At 43.8% G+C, this 20,868-nt stretch overlaps 1 protein-coding gene across 1 annotated transcript in view; it reads right to left on the bottom strand.

The window, feature by feature from the left end:
- LOC143283195 (androglobin-like) overlaps positions 1 to 20,868 on the bottom strand; it is a 200,635-nt gene that overhangs the window by 41,636 nt on the left and 138,131 nt on the right. The window contains exons 25-26 of the mRNA XM_076589370.1: positions 18,504 to 18,739; positions 126 to 253 (exon numbers count right to left, since the gene is read on the bottom strand). Of these exons, the coding sequence (XP_076445485.1) occupies positions 126 to 253; positions 18,504 to 18,739 (364 nt within the window). The remainder of the gene's footprint in view (positions 1 to 125; positions 254 to 18,503; positions 18,740 to 20,868) is intronic.

The following is a 20,868-nucleotide window of genomic DNA, read 5'->3' as shown; positions in this document are numbered from 1 at the left end:
CAATCGCTGATTTACAATGTCTGTGAATCTGGTAAGTCAATGCTTTCAATATCAATCTGATGTAAACCGTCAATGGTTTGTCCTGATGACCCATGATGAAGTGTGTCAGTTACATGTGACTCTACCTTTTCCTCCACACCTTCGCTCAGTGCCAGGTCGGAGAAGTGACTGTCCCTTAGCAAACCAGGTGACAACCACTGGATAAACATAGTGACATCGAAGAAACCAGTTCTAATGATGAGCATTTTTTCTGCTGACAACACAAACAATAATTCATAATTGACTCACATCTCTACTTTATGTTCTTAACATGTCTGTAAAACTGCTGAAATTGTAGACTGTACATAAATGTGTTTATCCAGGACTTTTTGAATGACCCTCCAGCCAGCCACTGTAACATGATGCTAACCACTGTAACATGATGTAAACCACTGTAACATGATGTAAACCACTGTAACATGGTTGCTGAAAACCACTGTAACATGATTGCTGTAAACCACTGTAACCTGATGTAAACCACTGTAACATGGTATAAACCAAAGTAACATGGTTGCTGAAAACAACTGTAACATGATTGCTGAAAACAACACGATGCAAACCACTGTAACATGATGTAAACCACTGTAACATGATGTAAACCACTGTAACATGATTGCTGAAAACAACTGTAACACGATGTAAACCACTGTAACATGATGTAAACCACTGTAACATGATTGCTGAAAACAACTGTACCACGATGTAAACCACTGTAACATGATGTAAACCACTGTAACATGACTGCTGTAAAGCACTGTAACATGATGTAAGCCACTGTAACATGATGTAAACCACTGTAACATGCTTGCTGTAAACGACTGTAACATGACTGCTGAAAACTACTTGCACAGTACACATCGTGGGTATACGTTCCTGATGGACATGTAATTTGGTTCTGACACCTGTGAAAGATGTTTACCAACATGGGACGCTTCGTGAGATAATTCCAGTCATGAAAGGGGCTCAAAACCCACGCAACATTCATGCCTCAATGGAGACCAGTCATGAAAGGGACTCAAAACCCACGCAACATTCATGCCTCAATGGAGACCAGTCATGAAAGGGACTCAAAACCCACGCAACATTCATGCCTCAATGGAGACCAGTCATGAAAGGGACTGAAAACCCACGCAACATTCATGCTCAATGGAGATTCCAACCCATGACCTCCCGGAGAAGGTCAATCCATGCTGCTAGCCACTGCGTTGCAAAGGCTTGTTTTCTTTGTGGTGTTTGTTGATTAGGGTTTTTTTCAGCACGAGTTACACATCGATATTGAGATACACAAACAACAATTCTTACAGTGACCGAAGTTCTCTCGTCTTGACACTTGGAGAGTGTCTTCTTTAGCTTCGCTCCTCTGCTACTGGGAATACGATGAGCTGCACACACACACACACACACACACACACACACACACACGCAGTAATCGTATCCACATTTGGCAGTTGGATCAACTGCTCTTTCTGTCTCTCACTATTTCTCTTTGTCTCTCTGCCTCTGTCTTTCTCTGTCTGTCTCTGACTACACGTCATCAAGTAACTGGTTGCAGATGAGGGTGTCTGAAACTGAAACTAAAACTGAAAACAGCGTGGACCAAGGAATACATCTGCACCCATCTAATATGGCTGAAATTATCCAGGATCATTAAGATTTTTAGTTTTGAAATAAGTTTCACAATTGTTTAAATGCTGATAGGATGCTGTCTTTCTTACACACACACACACACACACACACACACACACACACACACACACATATACATACATATATATATATATATATATATATATATATATAGAGAGAGAGAGAGAGAGAGAGAGAGAGAGAGAGAGTAATGCAGATGATACGATGAAGAAGTAAATTCAGATTCAATGTGCTGGTAATCACCCATTCACACGCAGCCATGCGCAAAAATAACAAACCACACTCAATCCTACGCACGTAAAAAAACAACAACCCCCCCCCCCCACACACACACACACACACTTCAAAACCCCCCAAACAAACAAACAACAAGAGAGGCAAGGCCTTCAAGACTCACTTGTGATACACTTTAAAAAAAATCTAATCGTTAAAATGTGTTCTGTATTTGTTATTCTAAAGCTTCAGGTTATTAAAAAAATAAAAAAAAAAAAAAAAAGAGAGAGAGAGAGAGAGAGAGAGAGAAAATAGACGGCAGATTCGAACCCCGCGTGTTCGGGTGAGAAGAAACTGTCTTACTCAATACACTATCGTGGCTCCTTAACTGACGTTAAAAAAATTAACACTTAAACATGCTTTTTTAAAGGGCGATAAATCGACTGCGGTATTCGCAGTGAGAACGCTGTTTAAATTATATCATTCTGGTGTATCTTGGGCATTCAAAAAATCTTTAAGGCACATAAGAATTCTTTTAAAGACGTGGCTATCGCCGAAATCACACTGCAACATTTAGCCGTTTTCTCTGCATCTAAATAGATGTACAAATTTAGTTACACCCGCCGGGAATATACAACAGGGTCGATTCAATTTCTCTTTTATGTTCATTCTAGTTTTATAGTTTTAAAGTTGATATGAAAATTGAGTATTTGTTAAACTAGTAACACGTACAGCCAAGTACAAGTACTTATAAACGTCGTATGAAGTGAAAAGGACTTCATTTTGAGAAAAGTCAAGACTGGAAATTTTTACGTTTCATCAAGGGTATTAACTCTCATGGTTTATTATTTTTAACTGTGAATTCCGACTGATTTTGTTGATATTTTTATGGCAGTTTGGGGCATAATCCTGTAAGTGATGAGGCGTTCACAAATCTTTCTCTGAATAAATATTTAACGGTCCCCTTCTCCAATTTCCACCACATGTTATCGTGTATTGTCCATTGAATATAGGATTGAACAGGTAGGTCATCACATGTTATCGTGTATTGTCCATTGAATATAGGATTGAACAGGTAGGTCATCACATGTTATCGTGTATTGTCCATTGAATATAGGATTGAACAGGTAGGTCATCACATGTTATCGTGTATTGTCCATTGAATATAGGATTGAACAGGTAGGTCATCACATGTTATCGTGTATTGTCAATTGAATATAGGATTGAACAGGTAGGTCAACAACTTGAAACAAAATGGCATTCTTCGCGTTTGCAAGGAATATGAGCACGCGATTTGAATATGTATAAATATGTGTACTTTAAGTATTGATTTTAGTATTTTCCGAAAACGGTCACTTGAGTGAAAGCTTTTCATGTACTGAGTATAATTTCAAAATGTAATGTTTAAGATGACAAAGATCAGTTTAAAGCAAATTAACCCCCCTAGCATTAATTACAGATTAATTTCCCTTTTTTACTATCTGCAGCAAAGACATGCACCAGAAATATAACTTCCATGCTTAGCAAAAGAAGTTCCTGTTTGAACAAAAAATGATAAAAATGACTGCTCTTGTTGTTGTGTCAGAATATAAGATCAAAGTGTCAAGTTTAGAGAATTAAAAAAAAAAAAAAAAAAAAAAAATATATATATATATAACAGTAAATTCAGTTTGCATATAATTTGGCTTCTTCTTTTATTTTTTGTGCCCATCCCAGAGGTGCAATATTGTTTTAAACAAGATGACTAGAAAGAACAGAGGCTGTCACTGATTGGCCACACACACACACACACACACACAAACACATACTCACGTGCACAGAACTCTACTGACACTTGTGTACACTTACACCCTCGCGCATGCACAAACGCACTCAAAAACACAGACCCACACATACACACAAACAACACAACATACACACACGCACAGAGGCTGCCACTGATTGGCCGCAAGAGGGCTGGGAAAAGATCTCTGATGCCAAGAACGTGGCGTCTAGTGTGTTGCTCAGTCTATTGTATTTGGAAAAGCCCACAGAGACTCTGTTCCGTTTTGAAGAAATCTGCGCAACGTTGGTTTGGAAATGATGCCGATATTTGTTTGATTTGCAAAGCATCGTGCTCTACCTTTCATGTTAGACTTACGGCCGCTCCCTCTCTCTGCTTTTATTTCTTTGAGGCGATCAATGGTGTGATGGCCTTGTACCTGTTCTTCCTAGAGTGGGTGAAATGGCTGTGTTGAATCGATGGTTGAGGTTTTCGGGGTTTTTCTCCCATTCTTTTGTTTCTTTCAGGTCTTGTAGTCGGCATACTAGCTGGATTGTGTCTTCTACTTGCCCCATCCATGATCTTCCTCGTCCTAGGCGGCTGCCTTTTGGTTCTTTGACTGCGTCATGCAGTGGGTTTTGAGGGTTTTCTAATGCTTTGAAGTAGGTCTTGACCTGTTCTAACTTGTTTCTGGCCTGCACTGAAGGAAGGTCAAGCAGGTATCGCATGGTTTCTGTGGGCGTGTCTTTTGTTGTTCCAAGGATCAGCCTCATAGCTTCATTTTGAACTCTAATTTTAAGAGGTTGCTTTGAGACGGTGTTGTCAGCCCAAGTCCGTAGTCGATCACACTGAGGACGAGTAATTGGTATAGCAGGAAGAGGTGGCGTTGTTCAATACCTTTGGTTGCCATTGCCCTTTTTGCATTTGAGAACAGTATTTTCCGTATGTTTTCTGAAGGTCAGCATCCTGTCGAAGTGTATTCCTAGGTAGCGTAGGCATTCAGTTTTCCCGATCTGAATCCCATCGAATGACACAGAGGGTGGTGATTTGCTCGCGGTTCTGTTGTTGAGGGTGCACAGCAACGTTTGGGCTTTCGCTGGATTGATCCTGTGTCTTTGCACCATTGAGCAATATTGTTTAGTTGTTTCTGGACGGCTTTAGTTCTTTCCTGAGCATCTTTCGAAGTTTTGAAGACCAGGCCATCATCCGCAAAAGTAAGCACCTGAGCTATTCCATTGTTGTTTAAGTCTGCAAGGCCCTTCGTGTAGACATTGTAGAGGACAGGAGAGAGTGGAGACCCTTGTGGCAGTCCCATGGATAGTTTAGAAGGTGCAGACATCCAATCTCCAAGGTGTAGGACGACGGTTCTTTCCTGAAGTGCTGCTGCTATCCATCTTGTCAGTGTCAAACATGCTCCATACCTTAGCAGCAGCTCCATGAAGTGCACAAACTGGACTTTATTGTAGGTATCTTCAAGGTCGATTGCTACTGCTAGTGTTTCTTCTTTCCTTTGAAATCCTTCATACACCTCATATGCAAAAGCAGCTGCATTTTCCCATGTGGACTTGCCTGTTCTGTAACCACCTTGATTTGAAGGGAGAATGTGCCTGTGTTCAAGATTCCTTGCAAGTTTCCTGGCTATTATGCGTTTCATGAGCTTTCCAGCAATGTTTTGCATGGTTAGGATTCGGTAGCTGCTTACCTGATGATGGTCATTTCCTGGTTTTGGTATGGGTTTTAAGAAGCTGTGTGTCCAGTCCTCCGGCACATGTCCATTGTGGAAACTGTTTTGATACAGACTGAAAAGTTTGCTTCTGTCTTCTTCCGATAGTTCCTTGATGTCCGAGTAGCGAACTTTGTCTGGGCCAGGAACTGATTCTTTCTTGCATTTAGCTATTGCTTCTTTTAGATCATTTATTGTCAAGTCATCATCGAGTCCAGTCTGCATAAGGGTTTGGTTTAACTCCTCAACATATTTCTTTTTCTCATCTAAATTTCTTTGATCGTCCTGTTGTATGAAACGTTTGAGCAGGGCGGATCCTTTTTCTTCGTTTGTCTTAAGCTTGGTTCCGTCAGTGTCTAACATGTCTGGGGTGGTTGTTGTGCACGTTTTCCCTTCCATGCGACGATAAAATTGCCAGAACTCTGTCAATGTTGAGTCATAACTGAGTGCCTCGCAAAACTGTTTCCACTTGTCATTTTTGGCCTTTTGAGCAATGACTTCAAACTGTTTAGTTTTTTCTTTCATTTTTGTTTCAATATCTTTGTCCGGAGATGGTTTTGTTCTTTCTTTTTGCCAAAGTTTGACAGCCCCATGTTTTTCTATCCAGGCTCTCTCTGTGTCGGTATTCCACCATGGGGGCCGAATAGTTTGCATCCTGTTCGGTGCCGTTCTTTTGTTTCTTCTGCGTCTTAATTTTTCGATGACGGTTGTCTCTTTGGTTTCATACTGAAATGGATCACGCGGTTTCATACAGCGTTTATCTGACAGTTTCTGTAGACTGAAAACTACCGGGAGGTGGTCACTGCCTTGGTGTGGAAGCGTCTCTGCATTCATTTCTGTCTGAATTTTTGAGATGTTAGAGCGATGTCGATCACACTGTCACTGTCCCATTGTCTTGTTCCAAGGCGAGTTGGGGATGTGGTTGTTAATGGGCTAAGAAGAATTTCCCCTATCATTCCTTCAAGTGCGAGTCCTTGTGGGTTGGTGTTCCGCTGGTCCCATAACTTCGATCTTGCATTGAGGTCTCCACAGATAATGACTGAGTCTCCAAGTTCGTTCTCTATTTCCCCTAAAATGGCCCAATCCTCTTTTGTTGTGCAGGTTCCTGGGTGAACATAGGCATTGATGAGCACGATGCTTTTGTGAATTCCGTCAGGTTTTTCGAGACGCACCCCCACTAGTTCACATGAGTTGCTACACCATTTCTCTAGATTTATGGTGGAAACTTTGTTTTTTAGGCTTTTGTTCAGTATGATTGCTAATCCTCTTCCTTCATTCCTTTGAAAGACTGTGAAATTCTCAAAATGTATTGGTCTGTCTGCACTTGTCCTGGTCTCTTGGAGACATAAAATGTCAAAATCATATGCCAATTTCTCAATTGTTGAGATTCTCATTCTCGCGCTGGAACAATTCCAACTGCCGATTCTAAAGAATTTCTTTGATAGCCGCTCTGCTTTTGTCATTCTGCTACCTAAGCACAATCTTTTCCCACCTCTTTTGCCACGGCTGTTTTGGGGTTTTGGGGATCTGAATTTATGTCTCGTGCTATGCAGCTGATCCCCGAGGTGCACGCGAGACAGGGTTTTGTTAGTATCCATAGAAGGGTGTTCTATGTGGTGAGGGAAAAAATTCGGTCGCCCTGACAAAGCCTCAGCCTCTTATCAGGGAAGGGCAATGGATGTCCATCTGTGTGGAGTCCGTCAGCCTGGTGTCGCCCTAAGGGCCAGACTGCATACAGTTAGTGACTGTTTAACCCAACAGCCATTCATCCCATTGGTACTGTATGAAAGCCGTGGGATTGGGGATTTTTGTCAGGTTGTCTCCTCTTAGCCAGTACATCTGGGTATTTTTGCGTAGCAGATTTTATTTTGCAGACAGCAAACAGTTTTGGAAAGAAGCAAAGCACGTGTCTGGAAGAAGGAAAATAGGAGTATGTAAAGACATTAAAGAAAATGAATGGTTTGAACACTTTCGGAATTTATTTACTCAGAACGAGGTTATAACTACTGATAGCAGAGCCATTAGTGAAGTGCAACCAGAGGAATCAAGAGGAATCAAATATATCTGATGAACTAAGTCATGATATTTCAGAACAAGAAGTTGCAGATGCAAGGCAAGGCTTGTGGTGTAGACAGTATTTTGGCAGAAATGTTAAAATCAGCTGATAATATTGCTGTACATTTTTAAACAAAACTGTTTAACATTCTGTTTGATAAGGGCACGTATCCAGATGAATGGGCGAAGGCAATAATTGTTCCAATTTTTAAAAAGGGAGATAGTAGTTCAACAGACAACTATAGGGGCGTGTCTTTGCTCAGTCTTATTAGCAAATGTTATTCATCAGTGCTAAACGGAAGACGTGTCAAATGGGCTGAAGAAAATGATATGCTAACAGAGTCACAGGCTGGATTCAGGCGTGGTTATGTCACAACAGATCATATTTTTACTCTGAACGCGATTATTGAGAAATCCTTATCAAAGAAGGGAGGCAAGCTTTACGCCTGTTTTGTTGATCTGAGAAAAGCATTTGACTCTGTGCAACGTCAGTCTTTGTTTGATATTTTGATTCAGAAAGGTATAAATGGGAAATTTATGAATGCTATCATTGCTATGTATAAATGTGTTACGTCTTGCTTACGTATTGAAGATAAGTTAACTGAGTTTTTTGATTGTCCCGTTGGCCTAAGGCAAGGTTGTATGTTAAGCCCTATATTGTTTTCTTTATTTGTTAACGAAATTGCATCAGCAGTTGAAATCAGTAGTATTCATGGAATTCAGTTTTTGCCTGATTTATTAGAGTTATTCATTCTTCTGTTCGCGGATGATATTGTACTGCTAACACTGCGATTGGTCTGCAAAATCAAATTAATATTCTAAATAATGCATGTAAAACACTCTTCTTGAATGTAAATACTGACAAGACTAAAGTGATGGTTTTTCGAAAAGGTGGCTTTTTGGGAAGATATGAAAAGTGGAATCTCGATGGAAATGCTCTAGAAGTAGTGAATGAACATAATTATCTAGGGCTTGTTTTTACGACAAAAAATGAGTATAAACAAAGGAGTAGGGATTTTAGCAGCAAAAGGCAAACATGCATGCATTGACTGTATAAAATATATAATGAAGCTGAATGATATTTCCAAAGAATGTTTTTTCAAAATATTGGATGCTCAGGTACAACCCATTCTTTTGTACGCTTCTGAGATGTGGGGTCTTAACAGACTTGATAATATTGAGAAGGTTCATTCCTTTGCATGTAAACGTTTTTTGAACATACCACTTACCAAACAAGTTTGCATATGGCGAATTAGGACGTTATCCACTGTATATAAATAGTGCAGCAAGGTGTATCAAGTACTGGTTAAGGTTGCTGAATATGAATGTGCACCGATTACCCAGACAGACATATTTGATGTTGTTTAACCTAGACAAAATGGGAAAAAATGCTGGGTGTCTTTAGTAAAAAATACTTTATTTAGACTTGGGTTGGGATATGTCTGGTTGCAACAAGGCGTTGGTGGTGCGCAAACATTTTTGTCATTATTTAAGCAAAGAATAAAAGATATATTTATGCAGGAGTGGGACGAGTCAGTAATGTTATAAAGATATATATCATAACTACAGACTGTTTAAAAGTGGTTTTCAGTGTGAGCAATATTTTGACTTTTGGATAAAAAGTGTTTTAGGGACTGGTAAAATTACGGCTTGGTTTGCTCCCAATAAATGGATCATTTTTTAGGAGAACATTCAAATGTAATTCAAATTACGCATGTAAATGTTGTAATGTGGTCGAAGATGAAAAACATTTTTTTTTATAAACAATTGTGTCCTTTACAATAACCTGTGGCAAAAACATCTGAACTCTGAAGATCAATCGTATGTTCACTTGCTGAAGAATGGTTCTGTTTACAGTATTCGTAAACTCTGCATTTATATATTTAATGCCCTGAAGATACGACAGGAATTCTGTGACAACAATGATGAAAGTCAAAATTAATTTACTATGCACAAGAAGCACTTTTGTTCTACAGGTTTAAGTTAGTACGTATTTTACATTTTGTTGTCGCTGCGTGATCACCATATTGTGTACTTTAGAACTCTTTCTAGGGGCCGGAGGCCTGGAGATTAAAGTTTTGTTCTTGTTCTTGTTCTCTCTCTCTCCCTTCTCTCTCTCTGTCTCTCTCTCTCTCCCCCCCCTCTCTCTGTCTCTCTCACTCTGTTTCTCTCTGTCTCTATCTCTGTGTGTGTGTGTATCTCTCTCTGTGTGTCTCTCCCCCCCCTCTCTCTGTCCCCCCCTCTCTCTCCCTCTCTCTCTGTATGTCTCGCCCTCTCTCTGTCTGTCTGTCTGTCTCTCCCCCCCCTCTGTCTGTCTCTCTCTCCCTTACCCTCTCTCTGTCTCTCCCTCTGTGTGTGTGTGTGTGTGTGTGTGTGTGTGTGTGTGTCTCTCTCTCTCTCCCTCCCCTCCCTTCTCTCCCTCTCTCACTGTCTGCCCCCTCTTTCTCTCTCTCTCTCCATCTATCTCTGTCTCTCTCCCTCCCTGTCTGTCTGTCTCTCTTTCTCCCTCTCTCTGTCTCTATCTCTCTTTGTCTGTCTGTCTGTCTGTCTCTCCCTCTGTCTATCTCTCCCTCTCTCTGCCTCTCTCTCTCCCTCTCTCTCTGTCTCTCTCTCTCCCCTCCCCCTCTCTCCCCCCTCTCTCTCTCTGCTCTCTCTCCTCTCTGTCTCTCTTCCTCTCTCTCTGTCTCTCTCTGTGTCTCTCCCCCCCTCTCTCTCGCTCTCTCTCTGTGCCCCCCCTCTCTCTTCCTCTCTCCCCCCTCTCTCTCTCCCTCTCTTGTCTTGTCTTGTCTCTCTCTCTCTCCCTCCTCTCTCTCTCTGCCTTTCTCTCTCCCCCCTCTCTCTGTGTCTCTGTCTCTCTCACTCACTCTGTTTCTCTCTGTCTTTCTGTCCTATACAGTGCATCATCTGACATATATTTATAACCTCAGTATTTCAAAGTCTTTTTCCAACTATGTTCAAAACTGCCAAAATTATACCACTACCTAAAGTAAAAAAACCCTCTGACCTCAATGATTACCGACCAATATCGATACTGTCATCGCTTTCTAAACCACTTGAAAAACACGTGCACAAACACCTTTTGCAATATCTTGACCGGCACAACTTGCTTCATCAAAATCAGTCAGGGTTTCGCCCAAAACACTCCTGTCAGACAGCCCTCACCAGTCTTTTAGATAAACTGCTCACAGCTATAAATGACCAAAAAAATCAACGGAATTGTTTTTCTAGATTTGAAGAAAACATATGATCTCATTAACCATCGAACACTTCTTGAAAAGCTACGGGTTTGTCAGCTTGATACAAATTCTGTTAAGTTCTTTGAGTCATACTTAAAAGAAAGAAAACAGAGTGTATTATTAAACGGGAATAACAAAAATGGGCATTCCCCAAGGCTCTGTGCTTGGCCCCTTGTTGTTCAACCTTTATATCAATGATCTTCCATTATGTATCTCCTGATCTGCAGTATCATGCGACATGTTTGCAGATGACTCTTCTCTTCATACAAATGGAGTAAATTTAGAGCACATTAATGATAGATTACAAACCAGCCTAACCGAAGTATCCAACTGGTGTACAGAAAATAATATGCTCCTTAGCCCAGAAAAAAACAACAAAGCGTATGATTGTAGCCACTCGCCAAAAGCACCAGCGTGGCTTAAATCCGCTCACTTTGTCAATCGATGGCCAAGCTATTGAACAAGTTACAGAACATCGACACCTTGGTGTCGTTACTGACAACCAGCTAAAATGGGAGGCACATATCAGTTCTTTACCAAGGTCAGTTGCAAAAAATGTTTACCTGTTATCCCGTGTAAAACATGTCGTCAGTCCAGAGGCTTCCTATTTCTTTTTCCATTCTCACACCATGTCTGGAATCAATTACGTTTCAAACGTGTGGGGCAACTGCAGCGAAGTGCACATAAAAAAACAAACTAGATTCTGTACACAGACGTGCTGTAAAACATCTCAATGGTGTTTTACGAAACACACGCAGTCATCAATATCAACTGCCAGCACCTCTTCCCTTGAGAAAGCACCTAATATTGAATAGGTGCGTACTTATGCATAAAATAATATTCGAGAAATGTCCTACTTATCTACACCAAACCATTGTCTGCTATGAAATTCGCAACCCAAACTCCCGAAATGCGACTCTTACTCTTCCCAAGCCAAGAATAGACCTTTATAAATCGAGTTTGGCATACTCCGGCACGCACTGCTGGAACAATCTCCCCAAACACCTCAAAGAACCCTTTTTCACCACACCGTTCAAAGAGAAACTTGGACAGTACATGCGTGCCGAAAGCCAGACCGAAAATGTGGTAAAATATTGTCACTGACAATCCTTACAAACTATGTCGAAATGCGTCAATTAGTTGATAACGTATCACCCAATAGAATATTGTTTTCGGAGATCTTCTTACAGTGACACAAACTAACGAAATCAAACTCTAGTCTGGTCATGTCTACGATTCTGTATACTTACATGTATTACAAATTGTGGGGGTTAAGGGGTGCACGGGAGGGGTAGTACCTCTAGAGGGGGAGGGGGGGGGGGGGGGGGGGGGCTTGTCACGCTCTTCCGGGAGTGGTTTGTCCTCTGTTGGTCACCACCGGCACCCAGCTCTCACCTATAGGTCCTGGAAGCTGCTAGCATGCGGCAGCGCCCAACCCCCGGGCAACAGCTTTGATAGGTTGGCTAAACTAGGTGAGGGTAGCGCATGTATCACTGGATCCGGCGGACTCTGCGGAAGAAACCTTCATGGTTCAACGGAGAGGAAGGCGGTTGCAGCAGAGCACTGTGGAGTGCTGAGGGCAGGATGAGGCACATAGGACATCCTGGTCATCCACTGCATCCGTTTCCATCTCCAGTCGTCTTGACCTCGTCTTGCCACTGGATACAGACGGTCTCGGACAAGAGAGTGAGGTCGACGGTGCGCAACTCCTCCTCACTATAAACAGTCATCGCGCAAGTCATCAGTCATCCTTCATCCCATACCATCATTTTCCCCAAACCCTGTGGCGACAGGCGAGCGACGAAGCGACAGGTGTGGGTACACTGGCAGTCGTAGCCGCGGATCTGCACACAGGCGGCTAAGGCCATAGGGTCGTTTTTCACCGACTGGAGCAGCGGTGGAGATCGGCAGCCCCCTGAGCGACTGAGCAGCCCTCTTCAGGACAGCACTGCTCACCTCCATGGCATGAGGAAGGGGCTAGAAAAGGTGCCCTAAACATTGCCTGCTCCACACTACCCTAGTCAGCATACTGCGGCTGACGGGGGCCCTACTCAAGCGGTCGACACACAAAGGAAAGAAAGAAGAAAACAAGGAGCACCCCATTGACCGTTGCCACATGGAACGTGCGTACGCTTCTGGACAGAAGCGACTCAGCCAAACCACAGAGACGCACAACACTCATTGCGAGTGAATTAGCCAGGTACAACATCGACATCGCTTCCTTAAGTGAGACCAGACTGGCAGAAGAAGGCGAACTCTGTGAGCGAGGCGCAGGCTACACCTTCTTTTGGGGTGGTCGTGGACCTGAAGAGAGACGTGAGGCTGGAGTTGGCTTTGCAGTGAAGACAACCCTCGTTGGCAAGCTGGCTGGCCCCCCGAAAGGAGTGAACGATCGCCTGATGACGATGAAACTCCCTTTATGCAACGGGAAGAAGTTTACCACCATTGTCAGCGCCTACGCGCCCACCATGACCAACCCAGATGAGATCAAGGACAAGTTCTACGAGGACCTGAAAGCTGTCATCACCACTGTTCCCAACGCAGACAAGCTCATCATTCTTGGTGACTTTAACGCGAGAGTTGGTTGTGACAGCACCTCCTGGGAAGGCGTGATTGGGAAGCATGGGGTTGGTAACTGTAACAGCAATCGCCAGCTACTTCTCCAGACATGTGCCGAGCACGACCTTCTTATCACAAACACCATCTTCTGCCTCCCTACCCGTAACAGGACGTCATGGATGCATCATCGCTCTGGGCATTGGCATCTCATCGACTTTGTCATCGTCAGGAAGAGGGACAGGCAGGACGTACGAGTCACGAGGGTCATGTGCGACGCCGAGTGCTGGACAGACCACCGCCTTATCGTCTCCAAGCTCAACCTCCGCATCCAGCCCAAGAGACGGCCTCAGGGCATGAAAGCACTCAAACGCCTGAATGTCAACAAGCTGGAGCTAGGCAACATCAAGCAGAGCTTTGCTGACACCCTGGAGGAACGTCTTGAGTCCACCGTGCTGGACAACCAGAATGTGGAGGCAGCATGGGGCGCACTGCATGAGACGGTGTACAACACTGCCATCGAGTGCCTGGGGCCTTCTGTCAGGAAGTACAAAGACTGGTTTGATGAGAACTGCACTGAGATCAAGCAACTGCTAGAAGACAAACGCCAAGCCTACAGAGCCCACATTGAAGATCCCAAGTCACAGTCAAAGAAAGACATACTGAAGAGCACACGCAGCACCATCCAGCTGAAGCTGCGGCAGATGCAGGATTCCTGGTTGAGCAACAAAGCTGATGAGATCCAGGGCTTTGCAGACAGGAACGACATGAAGAACTTCTATAACGGCCTGAAAGAAGTCTACGGTCCCACCACCTCCGGATCTGCTCCACTCCTCAGTGCTGATGGTTCTACCCTGATAACTGACAAGGACGAGATCCTTGAGAGATGGGCTGAACACTTTGACAGCGTACTGAACCGCCCCTCCACCATCAATGATGAAGCCATCGACCGACTCCCCCAGGTGCCAGTCAGTGAGTCGTTGGATGCCATTCCAACTTCGGAGGAGACCCAGAAAGCTATCCGTCTGCTATCCAATGGCAAAGCCCCTGGCTCAGACTCCATTTCAGCTGAGGTCTACAAAGAAGGTGGTATGGCGCTGACTGAGAAGCTTCATCAGCTGTTCAGCTCATCTGGCAGCATGAGGCAGTTCCACAGGACTTCAAAGACGCTTCCATCATACACCTGTACAAGCGCAGAGGAAATCGTCAGGCCTGTGACAACCATCGTGGAATATCCCTGCTGTCCGTCGCAGGCAAGACTCTGGCCAGATTGTTACTCAACCGTCTCATAGCGCAACTTGAGCAAGGTCTCCTACCAGAGAACCAGTGTGGCTTCCGGAAAGAACGCGGGACTATCGACATGGTGTTTGCTGCCAGGCAGCTCCAGGAGAAATGTCAGGAACAGAACGCCGACCTTTACTCCACCTATGTCGATCTGACCAAGGCCTTCGATACTGTTAGCAGAGATGGCCTTTGGAGAATCATGGCGAAGTACGGATGTCCCAGAAAGTTCATCACCATCATACGGCAACTACACGATGGGATGCTGGCCCGAGTCCAAGACAACGGAGAGGCTTCAGAACCATTCCTTGTCTCCAACGGAGTCAAGCAAGGGTGTGTTCTTGCCCCCACCCTGTTCAGTCTCATGTTTTCAGCCATGCTGACAGATGCCTTCAGAGACGCTGACGTAGGCATTGGCATCAGGTACCGCACAGATGGCTCACTCTTTAACCTCAGGAGGCTTAAAGCAAAAACCAAGGTGAGGACAGACACCGTCAACGACTTCCTGTTTGCTGATGACTGCGCTCTCAACGCTGCCTCCGAAGCTGACATGCAACACACTGTCGACAAGTTCTCTGCTGCCTGTGACAAGTTTGGCCTCACAATCAGCACAAAGAAGACTGAGGTGATGCACCAGCCAGCTCCATTAAAGCCTTAAGTTGAACCAAACATCTTCATCAACGGGCAACGACTGAACGCGGTGGACAAGTTCACATACCTGGGCAGTACACTCTCTCGCACAGTTGTCATCGACGACGAGGTGAATGCCAGACTCGCCAAAGCCAGCGCTGCCTTCGGCAGACTCCATAAGAACGTTTGGAACAGGAGAGGCATCACCCTGGAGACGAAGCTCAAAGTATACAAGGCCATAGTTCTCACCACACTGCTCTATGGATGTGAATCATGGACGGTCTACAAACGCCACGCCAAAAAGCTGAACCACTTCCACACCACCAGCCTCAGAAAACTTCTCGGCATAAAGTGGCAAGAGAAGATCCCTGACACAGAGGTGCTCACTCGTGCAAGCTTGCCCAGCATCTACACCATCTTGATGCAGGCCCAGCTGCGCTGGGCAGGCCATGTAGTTCGCATGCCAGACCACTGGCTCCCCAAGAAACTGCTGTACGGCGAACTCCAGCATGGCAAGCGCTCCCTTGGAGGCCAAAAGAAGCGCTTCAAAGACACTCTGAAAGCTTCTCTGGAGGCTTTCAACATCAGCCACGACACACAGGAGCTGAATGCAATGGACAGACCAAAGTGGCGTTCAGCTGTCCACAAAGGTGCCAAATCCTGTGAGGCCAACAGAATCGCTGCAGCAGAGCAATGCAGACAGGCCAGGAAAAGCAGTGCTAGCAAGTCCCTGACAGCCGCCACCATCCCCTGTCCACACTGCGTCAGAACCTTCTGGGCGTGGATTGGCCTGACCAGTCATCTGCGCACCCACAGAGCCCAACCCACCCACCCCCAGGATGACTAGATGGTCCTCGTCGATTCCGACGGACGAACCACACATTACAAATTGTGAACCATCAGCACCCAACTTTTTTTTCTTTTTTTTCCCCCCCCGCACTGACATATCTTTACACCTGTGTGTGTGTGTGTGTGTGTGTGTGTGTGTGTGTGTGTGTGTGTGTGTGTGTGTGTGTGTGTGTGTGTGTGTGTTTGTGTGTCTTTCTCATAATGTGTCTATTTGTCCATATCCTATTACCCGTCGCCTTATTTGCTGTCTTTTATGTCTCTTACATCTGTGTATTAAATTTTATCATTACTTTTCTGTGTTAATTTCACTTGATCATTCAATCATTCATGTGTAGCATTCATGCTAGGGTTTTGTTGTTGTTGTTGTTCCCTTTGTGTGTGTGTGTGTGTGTGTGTGTGTGTGTGTGTGTGTGTGTGTGTGTATGCGTGTGTATGTGTGTTAGTTACTCGCTTCCGTTTGGTACAGATGTGAGCGATGTTGTGTCTGTCAGTTTGACGCTGTGTTATACTTGTACATTATACATGTATTAAGTATTAACATTTATATGCGTACATGTTTGTGTGTCTCTTAGAACAACGGCTGATGTGTAAGTCGGCCAAAGTGCTTAATGTCTTCACCGTTGGAAAATAAAGATTCATTCATTCATTCATTCTCTCTTCCCCCCCTCTCTCTCTCTGTCCCCCCCTCTTTCTCTCCCTCTCTCTCCCCCCCTCTCTCTCTCACTCCCCTCTCTCCCCTCTCTCTCCCTCTCTCTCTGTGTCTTTCTTAACCCACATAAGACAAAAAGTATGGCACTGACATCCAGACAGAAACACCAACGTAAGCCTCTCACTTTAAAACTTGAGGTAAACAAGAATTCAGGTTGAACAAGTTTGTGAGCACCGCGTTCTTGGGGTAATGACTGATAAAGAACTATATTGGCAAGCTCATATTAACCATGTCTACAAACAGTTTGCTCGCAATCTGTTCTTAATAAACTTAGATATCATGTCGATGCTCCAACCCGAAAATTATTCTTCGGGGCACATTGTCTCTCTCATGTCAATTATGCATCTACAGTCTGGAACAATGCCAGTCACAACCAGCTCCAAAAAAATAATTCATTACATAGACGAGCAGCTAAACTTATTCTACCCGACCACTCACTATCAACAGATGAGAAATTAACAAAACTGGAAATATTACCACTGTACAAGCAATTTGACTGCAACAGAATGGTCCTCATGTTCAAAGTACACAACCACATGTCACCACCGAACCTCAGTGAATTTGTTCAAAGGGCAACAGAGCATTACGATTCAGATAATTATCATTCTGCCTCGTGTGCGCACTGACTTGTACAAATATAGCTTTGCATTTTTTTAACCATCTGTTTGGAACTCTCTTCCTACGTTCGTCAAGACAGGCGATTATTACCGTCCTTCAAATCAAGAGTACGAAAACTTCTGCTCCACAAACAACAGGCCCCCAAACCAAATGTAACCGGCCTAAAAACATCGTGACCTTTTTGTGAAATGTATGCGTTGTCTATTCCTTTACATACACTAATGTGTTTCATCTTATTTTCAACCTTTTGTGATTTTCATGTATTACATGCACGCTATTGATTGGATGCTATTCCCTGCCACATCAACGTCAGATTCATCATCACTATTGTATATGTACAGTGATATAACTATGTTTCTCTGCTCTGTTTATATGTTTTTCATTTCAGTCGTGCCTCTTTCCTGTATTCTGTGTGGTGATTAATTTGACAGTCTTAATAACCCCTTTACTTCTTGATCTTTTTCTTTTCTTTTTTCAATATCTGCTATTATACTACAGTATGAATTGTAATGTACTACAATATGATTTGATACCTTATGATGTTTATGTACGCATATGCATACATATATGCATGTACATGTAGACATAAGCATGCATGTGTGTATATGTGCATATATGTATATGCATAAGGGTGTGTGTGTTGGGGATGAGTGTGTGCATATGTGTGTGGATGGGTGGGTGTGAGTGTGTGACTGTGTTCCCTTTATTATATTTTTATAATGATGATGATGGTGCGTTGATTAGTGTTATAATTATCATTAGTAGTAGGCGTGGTGGTAGTAGTAGTAGTAGTAGTAGTAGTAGTAGTAGTAGTGGTGGTGGTGGTAGTAGTAGTAGTATTTACCACTGTTATTATTGTGGTGTCTTATCGTTACTGTTTTTGTTGTCACAAGGACAGACTGGAAGACTAGGCAATGCCTAACATCTTTATCCTTCAGTAATAAAGTTTTTTGAATCTTGAATCTTTGAATCGCTCTGTCTCTGTGTCTCCCCCCCCCCCTCTCTCTCCCCCTCCATCTCTCCCTCCCCCCTCTCTCTTTCCATCCTCTCTCCCCCCTCTCTCTCTCCCTCTATCCCCCCCCCTCTCTCTCTCTCTCCCCCCTCCCTCTCTCTCTCCTCTCTCTCCCCCCCTCCCCCTCTCTCTCTCCCTCTCTCACCCCCCTCTCTCTCCCAACAGTTCCTTACAGCTCCGTGACGGACGCCGGATGTCGAGCATAGGCACGGGGGCCAGGCCGACCTCTTCCGTAGGGGCCTGGAGGTCCCTGTGCAAGATGACGGCGGGGAGGACCACGTGACCCTTGCCCGTGGCGCTGGTCAGCTCCTGGTCGTCGTCCATGACACACAGCCGGAGGTAGACGTCGGTCCTAGAGGTGGACACCTGTATGCTGACCAACTGGTCCTCTGAGGTCTTCACCGTGTACCTGGTCAACACAGATTGTGTATAGGGTATAGGTATGCCTAATTGTCAACAGCGTGTAATTGCGAACGGTTCGTGTACCGCCCCACTTGGAAGCATTCTGATCTCACACATTTCAGTTTAACGTCTGCTTCGACCTTGTTCTGATACCTTAATGAATATCCATTTCCAAAAGCCAGTCAAATATCTGCTATTTCCCTTTATTTCCTCGCTCTTTCTTCTCGTTGCGCACCACTGCTGACCACGTTCACAATCGTGCTCTCAAAATCCTAAAAGTAAGGAATGCCAGTAGTAGTACTTTAACTTTGAAACAGTTAAGGATAGCTGATTTGACTGGATGTGTGAATGAATTGTGCATTTCCAGTGCTGGGAGAATTTAAGAAAGCATGTTGGTAACATCAGAACGCCAGATTTGACAGGAATTTCTAAACGTGTCGTTTTGATATTTTGACGTGTCTTCTGCGAACGATGCTGCACAGTTAGGGTAGGTATGCCGAATTCCGAACGGTACAGTTGAAGCGACTAGCTCAACGTGTGTACTATAAAGATAACATATAGTACGATAGTCACACGTAGTTCTTTTGTTTTTGAAGGCTTTCTCCGTTGTACCAGGAAAAGTCTGCTCACGCTTTTTAACGTTTTGTCGACGTTTGAAATAACGGCTGCCTGATGGTAAATGCGAACGGGCAAGTCTAATTTCAAACGGTGGCTTTGGGTACATGTAGACAATCAAAACAGAAGCAGGTCTTTAACACATAGATATAACATTACTGGCACATCGCATCAGACACAGAAACATACATTTAAACACACACACCCCACACTGCACACAAACACACCCTACTGAGAGTGCTCAGTAGCTGTGTAGCATCGTTCGCAAATAGACTCACGTCAAAATACGGGAACGTATCGTTGTGCCGCCGACCCGCTGTGCCGTCGACCCGTTGTGCCGACCCGTTTACGGATTGTCTTTTGTCACAAAAAAGTTTGTTTGGGACAAACATTGGTTGTTATGATCTTTTATTTCTTTTTGAGTGTGATTGGGTATGTATGTGTGTGTGTGTGTGTGTGTGTGTGTGTGTGAGAGAGAGAGAGAGAGAGAGAGAGAGAGAGAGAGAGAGAGAGAGATTGTTTGACAATGGGTCTGCGGTAATATGATTTTATTCCCTTTCGGTACCAGGGCATTTTACATTTGCAGTACATTGGAAGATTGTTTCCGCCATTTCCTTGTTTTGGGCTATAGATACTAGTGGAGAAATGATCTGCACAAGAAACTTTCCTTTAAAATTCGTTTCTAGCACACTTTTTTCTTTTTGCTTGTTATTGGTTTTGTTTCTCATTAAAAATGTAGAAAATTGAAAGTATTACATTTGTCCTGAATACATATTTTTTGTCATTTAGTTTGCATTTGCACGAGCCCGCCTCTAAATGGCGAGTTTTAGTGTCATTCAGTGTTTACATCATAATATACGTCATTTGTGAAAACTGCTACTGTCATATATCACTTTTCACGCGCATGTGATGAAAAGCGAAAGGGAATAAAGCGGGACAGCGGCATAGCGGGTCGGTGGCATAGCGGACGGCGCATAACGGGTACCCCCCCAAAATACCATATGAACTAATTGCAAACGACACTATTTTGCAGATTCCTGTCAAAACTGATGTTCTGATCTGTCACCAATATGCTTTCCTGAATTCTTCCAGCCCTGGTAATGCGCATTCAACACACACGATCAAATCAACTATCAACACACCCGATCAAATCAACTATCAACATACCCGATCAAATCTATCTTAAACTGTGTCAAAGTTCAAGTCCCAAAAGTTGCTTCCCTTGATTTTAGGATTTTGAGATCACGTTTGTAATTTTGGTCGGGAGTGGTGCGCGAAGAGAAGATATTGCGAGGAAACAGCCAGAAAAGGCTGATGTTTGTGTGTGATGTTGGGTGCGTGTGTGTTTGAATGTGTGTTTGTACGTGTATGTGCATGTATGACCAAAAAACCAACAATACAACAGTCTGGTGCGTTGTTCCAATAATATGTTATGTCTAAGAGTTCAAGACCTACTTCTGCTTTCATTGCCACAATGTACCCAACAACCCCTCCCCTCCAAAAAAAACAAAACAAAACAAA

This window comes from Babylonia areolata, chromosome 6 (assembly GCF_041734735.1).
Source record: "Babylonia areolata isolate BAREFJ2019XMU chromosome 6, ASM4173473v1, whole genome shotgun sequence".
NCBI lineage: Eukaryota > Metazoa > Mollusca > Gastropoda > Neogastropoda > Buccinidae > Babylonia > Babylonia areolata.
This window is presented reverse-complemented; position numbering and strand designations above follow the sequence as displayed.